The sequence below is a fragment of the Dendropsophus ebraccatus genome, chromosome 1, assembly GCF_027789765.1.
Source record: "Dendropsophus ebraccatus isolate aDenEbr1 chromosome 1, aDenEbr1.pat, whole genome shotgun sequence".
Lineage (NCBI taxonomy): Eukaryota > Metazoa > Chordata > Amphibia > Anura > Hylidae > Dendropsophus > Dendropsophus ebraccatus.
The window spans coordinates 26,631,052-26,637,760 of NC_091454.1; the positions used below are offsets into that span (position 1 = coordinate 26,631,052).

At 46.2% G+C, this 6,709-nt stretch overlaps 1 protein-coding gene across 1 annotated transcript in view; it reads left to right on the forward strand.

Annotated features, from left to right (window-relative positions):
* Window positions 1-6,709, forward strand: part of TCOF1 (treacle ribosome biogenesis factor 1) — a 50,409-nt gene that overhangs the window by 21,480 nt on the left and 22,220 nt on the right. Inside the window, exons 12-14 of the mRNA XM_069956184.1 lie at window positions 280-495; window positions 740-901; window positions 6,686-6,709. The exon at window positions 6,686-6,709 is cut by the window's right edge and continues 111 nt beyond it. Of these exons, the coding sequence (XP_069812285.1) occupies window positions 280-495; window positions 740-901; window positions 6,686-6,709 (402 nt within the window). The remainder of the gene's footprint in view (window positions 1-279; window positions 496-739; window positions 902-6,685) is intronic.

A 6,709-nucleotide genomic window follows, 5' to 3' on the forward strand; every position in this document is an offset into this window, starting at 1 on the left:
GAGGGTATCAATGCGCCAGGGGTGCCTCCGGTGCATAGAGTGGCCCAAAAAGCATATGAAGAAACTTGCATCAATGGTGGGAACCGGGAAGCGTTTAAAATGGACTGGACCACCGGGATCTGCACGCCAGCACCGACCAGGTAGTGGGAAAAAATAATCAAACTGGTACATTTGCTTTAAGTCAGATTATCCCAGTGCCAACCAGATATACGGAGGTGGATTTGTGTTTTTCCTACACCCATTCTAATGCTTCATTTTCACATTGTCCTATCGGAGCAGAAGATGCCAGTGCCAGAGGTTACAGCTTCACAAGACTCACCAGTGACTGAGGCCGTGACTGTGTCACAGGCCAAACCTGCAACGAGTGACAATAACACAGCAAGTGCTGTTACCGTAATGTCTGAGAATGGCGCTTCTCTAGGGAAACCCCAGAGTCCCACCAAGACAGAAGTGTCTGAGACCAGTGATTCCTCAGACAGTGGGATGGAGCCGGAGGTAACAGTGCCGTGTGTTTTCCATAGATCAGTAGGATTAACCCGGCCGCATTACACAGGATAGCGAATGTTTGCTACCCCTGTAAATGCTGTGACCACTCTTTCATACACTAGCGATAACTTCAGCCTTTTCTATCACGGTGTGTTGGTGCACTAGTTACTATGGGTATTGCATGTGCTTCTAAATGCAGAATATCTTGGTGTCACCAGAACGATTAATCTTTTCTGTATTTTTTTTCTTGCAGAATCAGAAGAAACCCGCATTATCAAATAAAGGGGCGAAGCTTTCAACTCGAGGAAAGGCGGCGAATGCCCAGGCTTCTAAGACAAACACAGCTGTGCCACCCAAAGCCGAAGACTCGGAGAGCAGCAGCGACTCCTCTGATAGTGAAGCAAAGGCACCTGAGGTAGAATTGTTACACTATAGCTTATTAACCTCTTAACGACGCATGACGGGTATACCCGTCATGCGGCCGTTAAGTGTAAACAGAGAGGGCTCCCGGCGTGAGCCCTCTCTGCAGCGCGCGGTCCCCGGTTGCTATGTGCAGCCAGGGACCGTGTGTATTAGCCGGCGCGGCCGATCGCCGCGGCCGGCTAATTAACTATTCAAATTCAGCCCCCCTCCCTGGTGTCTAGTGGGGGATCTCCCTCACTAGACACCAGACAAAAATCCCCTCCCCTAATAAAAGTCTGAATCACCCCCCTTTTCCCATTTTACAAATAAAAATAAATAAATAAACATGTTTGGTATCGCCGCGTGCGTAATCGCCCGAACAATTAATTAATCACATTCCCGATCTCGCACGGTAAACGGCGTAAGCGCAAAAAAATCCCAAAGTGCAAAATTGCGCATTTTCGGTCGCATCAAATCCAGAAAAATTGTAAAAAAAAGCGATCAAAAAGTCGCATATGCGCAATCAAGGTACCGATAGAAAGTAAACATCATGGCGCAAAAAATTACACCTCTCACAGCCCCATAGACCAAAGGATAAAAGCGTGGGAATAGAGCGGTTTTAACCCCTTCACGTCAGCCATCTGTATATATACGTTCCTATTGCACATGCCCCGTGCAGTAGGAATGTACATATACGTTCCTGACTGACAGGGGCTTTGTGATGAGAACGGGATCGCTGCAGGGACAGCGATCCCGCTCTCATCTGTGTACAGCACCGGAGATAATGAGGATCAGCGGCGATTCCGCAGCTGACCCCCATTAACCCCTTAGTGACCGCCGAAACGGCGGTCACTAATGGGCCGGTGCCGCCGCTGTATTTCATCTCCCCCCACCGTAAATCCACGGTGGGGGGAGATGAAATAAGTAAAAATCAGCCCCCTAGTGCCCCAGTCACTAACCCCCCCCTCCCGCGGCGGCCATCGGATCCAAGATGGCCGCCGCGATCACTGTGAACAGACTAATGTCTGTTCACAGTGATCAAAAAAGAAAAATGAATGAAAGCCCCATGCTCTCCGCCACCGGAGGTAGCGGAGAGCATGGGGCAGTCATCGGGACCCCCCCTGTGGGGTCCCGGTACAAGCGATCAGCGGTATATACTATATACCGCTGATCGCTTGTGCCATGTGCTCCAGGCACTTTTTATCCCCTGTCACCATGAATGATTGGTGACAGGGGATAAAAAGTGATGTCCCCCCACCCCCCAAGTCACCCTCCCTTCCCCATATACTCACCGGATCCACGGAGCTCCTTCCTCTTCGGTGTCCTGGCTGGTTATGAAGTGCGCATGCGCTCCACAACCAGCCAAGCTCTGAAAATTTAAAGTGACAGAGACCAATTTGGTCTCTGTCACTGAACTATGATTACTGTGATAGAAAATATCACAGTAATCATAGTAATACAGTGAAAATGAATGTATAAAGTACAAAAAGTGACAAACATACAAAAAAATAAAACACACACTTTTTATTATAGTAATAATTACAGTTTACTCCCAAATTACCCCTAACCCCCCCCCCCCAGATTACCCGTAACCACTGCAGGTTGCCCGTAACCACCGCACGTTGCCCGTAACCACCCCAGGTTCTCCGTAATCACAACAGATTGCACGTAACCCCCCAGATTACCCGTAACCACCGCACGTTGCCCGTAACCACCGCACGTTGCCCGTAACCACCACACATTGCCAGTGACCCCCTCCAGATTGTCCGTAATCACCCCAGATTGCCTGTAACCACCCCAAATTACATGTAACCACCCCAGATTAGCTATAAGCACTTCACTCTATCCGTAACAATTCTAGATTGTCTGTAACCCCTCCAGGTTGCCCCTAACCACCGCAGGTTGGGCATAACCACCCCAGATTGCCCGTAATCATGCCAGATTACATGTAACCCCCCAGATTGCACGCAACCACCGCACGTCGCCTCTGACCACCGCACGTCGCCTCTGACCACCGCACGTCGCCTCTGACCACCGCACGTCGCCTCTGACCACCGCACGTCGCCTCTGACCACCGCACGTCGCCTCTGACCACCGCACGTCGCCTCTGACCACCGCACGTCGCCTCTGACCACCGCACGTCGCCTCTGACCACCGCACGTCGCCTCTGACCACCGCACGTCGCCTCTGACCACCGCACGTCGCCTCTGACCACCGCACGTCGCCTCTGACCACCGCACGTCGCCTCTGACCACCGCACGTCGCCTCTGACCACCGCACGTCGCCTCTGACCACCGCACGTCGCCTCTGACCACCGCACGTCGCCTCTGACCACCGCACGTCGCCTCTGACCACCGCACGTCGCCTCTGACCACCGCACGTCGCCTCTGACCACCGCACGTCGCCTCTGACCACCGCACGTCGCCTCTGACCACCGCACGTCGCCTCTGACCACCGCACGTCGCCTCTGACCACCGCACGTCGCCTCTGACCACCGCACGTCGCCTCTGACCCCCTCCAGATTGCCCGTATTCACCCCACGTTGACCGTATCCACCCCACATTAGCTGTAATCTAATTTTTTTTTATTGTATTTTAGTAACTGCGCTATTCTAATAACCATTACTAGCTGCGGTTTTGCTCCAGCAAATTGGCGCTCCTTCCCTTCTGAGCCCTGCTGTGTGCCCATACAGTGGTTTATGCCCACATATGGGGTACCGTTGTACTCAGGAGAACCTGAGTTACAGATTTTGGGGTACATTTTTTATCCTGTTCCTTGTGAAATTTAGAAATTTCAAACTAAACCAACATATTTTTGGAAAAATTCAAGTTTTTCATTTTTACTGGCCAATTTTGAATACTTTCCTCTAATACCTGTGGGGCCAAAATGCTCATCCTACCCCAAGATGAATTCTTTTAGGGGTGTACTTTCCGAAATGGGGTGACTTTTGGGGGGATTCTATTCTGTAGACACTACAGGGGCACTACAAATGCACCTGGTGCTCAGAAACTTCTTCAGAAAAATCTGCAGAGAAAATGCTAATTGGCGCTCCTTCCCTTCTGAGCCCGGCTGTGTGCCCATACAGTGGTTTATGCCCACATATGGGGTACCGTTCTACTCAGGAGACCCTGCGTTACAGATTTTGGGGTGAATTTTCTCACCTGTTCCTCGTGAAATTGAGAAATTTCCAACTAAAGGAACATATTATTGGAAAAATTCGAGTTTTTCATTTTTACTGTCTACTTTTGAATACTTTCCTCTAATACCTGTGGGGTCAAAATGCTCACCACACACCAAGATGAATTCTTTGAGGGGTGCACTTTCCAAAATGGGGTGACTTATGGCGAGATTTTACTCCGCTGGCACTACAGGGGCACTGCAAACCCACCTGGCGCTCAGAAACTTCTTCAGCAAAATCTGCATTGAAAAAGCTAATTGGCGCTTCTTCCCTTCTGAGCCCTGATGTGTGCCCATACAGTGGTTTATACCGACAAATGAGGTACCTTTTTACTCAGGAGAACCTGCGTTACAAATTTTGGGGTACTTTTTTTCTCTTGTTCCTCGGGAAATTGAGAAATTTTAAACTAAACGAACATATTGGGAAAAATTTGAGTTTTTCATTTTTACTGTCTAATTTTGAATACTTTCCTCTAACACCTGTGGGGTCAAATTGCTCATCCTACCCCAAGATGAATTCTTTGAGGGGTGTACTTTCCAAAATGGGGTGACTTATGGGGTTTTTTCTCTCTGCTGACACTACAGGGGCACTGCAAATGCACCTGGCGCTCGGAAACTTCTTCAGCAAAATCAGCAATGGAAAAGCTAATTGGCGCTCCTTTCCTTCTGAGCCCTGCTGTGTGCCCATGCAGTGGTTTACGCCCACATATGGGGTACCGTAGTACTCAAGAGAACATGTGTTAAAATTTTGGGGTGCTTTTTCTCTCATGTTCCTTTTGAAAATGAGAAACTTTAATCTAAACGTATATATTATTGGAAAATTTTAATTTTTCATTTTTTTACAGCCTAATGGTGAATACTTTCCTCCAGCCCTTGTAGGGTTAAAATGCTCATTATACCCCTAGATTAATTCTTTAAGGTGTCTAGTTTCCAAAATGGGGTCACTTATGGGGTTTTCCAGTATACAAACCTCCTAAATCAACTTAAAATAAGAACTGGTCCCTAAAAAAATCAGTTTTGGAAACTTTCACGAAAATGTGGTAATTTGCTGATACATTTCTAACCCCCGTAACACCCTAAAAAAGTAAAATATGTTTATGAAATGAAGCCAGAATAAAGAGGACATATCGGTAATGTGACTTAGTAACTAATTTATGTAATACAACTTTCTTTTTTTAGAAGCAGAGAATTTCAAAGTTCATAAAATGCTAATTTTTTCAATTTTTCATGATATTTTGATGTTTTTCACAAAAAACACACAAAGTAGTGACCAAATTTTGCCACTAATATAAAGTGCCATATGTGACGAAAAAACAATCTCAGAATCGCTAGCATACGTTAAAGCATCACTGAGCTATAAGCGCATAAAGTGAGACAGGTCAGATTTTGAAAAATGAGCCTGGTCTTTTAGGTGCAAATAGGCTTGGTCTTGAAGGGGTTAAGGAACATATATTTGTTAACAACGGTTTTAATTTTTTACAGGCCATCAGATACAATATAAGTTATACATGTTGTATATCGTTTTAATCGTAACGACTTTAGGAACATATATAACAAGTAAGTTTTTCCATAGGACACACGGCGTAAAAATGAAGGCCCCCCCCCCCCCCCCCCAAAGAAAAATAACTGCGTTTTTTTTTTCAATTTCACTGCGTATATAATATTTTTCTGTTTTCGCAGCATATTTTATGGAAAAATTCAGCCTTTTATTGCGAAGTACAATTAGTGACGCAAAAAAAAGGGCTCATGTGGATCTGTAGGTGTAAAAGTGCTATGGCCTTTTAAGCACAAGGAGGAAAAAATGAAAACGCAAAAACGAAAGTTAGCCCAGTCCTTAAGGGGTTAAAGTGTCACTGTTTACATTTTTTTTTTTTTTTCCAGAAATCAATAGTACAGGCAATTTTAAGAAACTTTGTCAATGGGTTTATTAGCCGTAGAATGCATTTTTATCATAAAAAAAGCAGTTTGAAGCTCTCCCCCTGTCAAGATTTTCTATAGGGAGGGGTGGAGGGAGATGAGGCACCAAAACACGACAACAAAGAGTTAATTTACAGCTACGTCACCGGGCTATCTCCTCTGAAGTCAGCACTGACCGCTCTGACCTCTGAATACGGCTTTCACACAGGTCCCTCTGTGTAATCCTTTGTTCTCTCCTGGCGACTAATCTCCCTCCTCCCCTCTCCATAGGTTACACAGGGCCCGACTGATGTAAGAGTCGAGATTTCCTGATAATGAGCAGTGGATGAGAGAGAGGAGGGGGGGGGGGTAGTCTTTTTGAATGCAGATAATGGCATATTGGCCTAATAAACCCAATTACAAAGTTCCTTAAAATCGCCTGGACTATTGATTTCTCCAAAAAAATAAAAATAAAACAGTAACACTTTAAGCTATTATGCAGATGGCATTTTATATACTGTCCCGGTTGTCACTATGGTATGTTTTTAGCTGACCAGAGGTATAGGGATTTTCTTACAGGGATAGGCAGACCAGCTCATGGCTACAATAAGCAACCTTACTCTGGTATACAACATGGTGGAACAGAGAGATATGGGTCACCCACTTAGCATCCCTGTTTTTAGCCAGTGGTAACTTTTATTTCTAAATTTATGCATTTTGCCAGAAAACGGTCAGTCTGCCTCAGTCA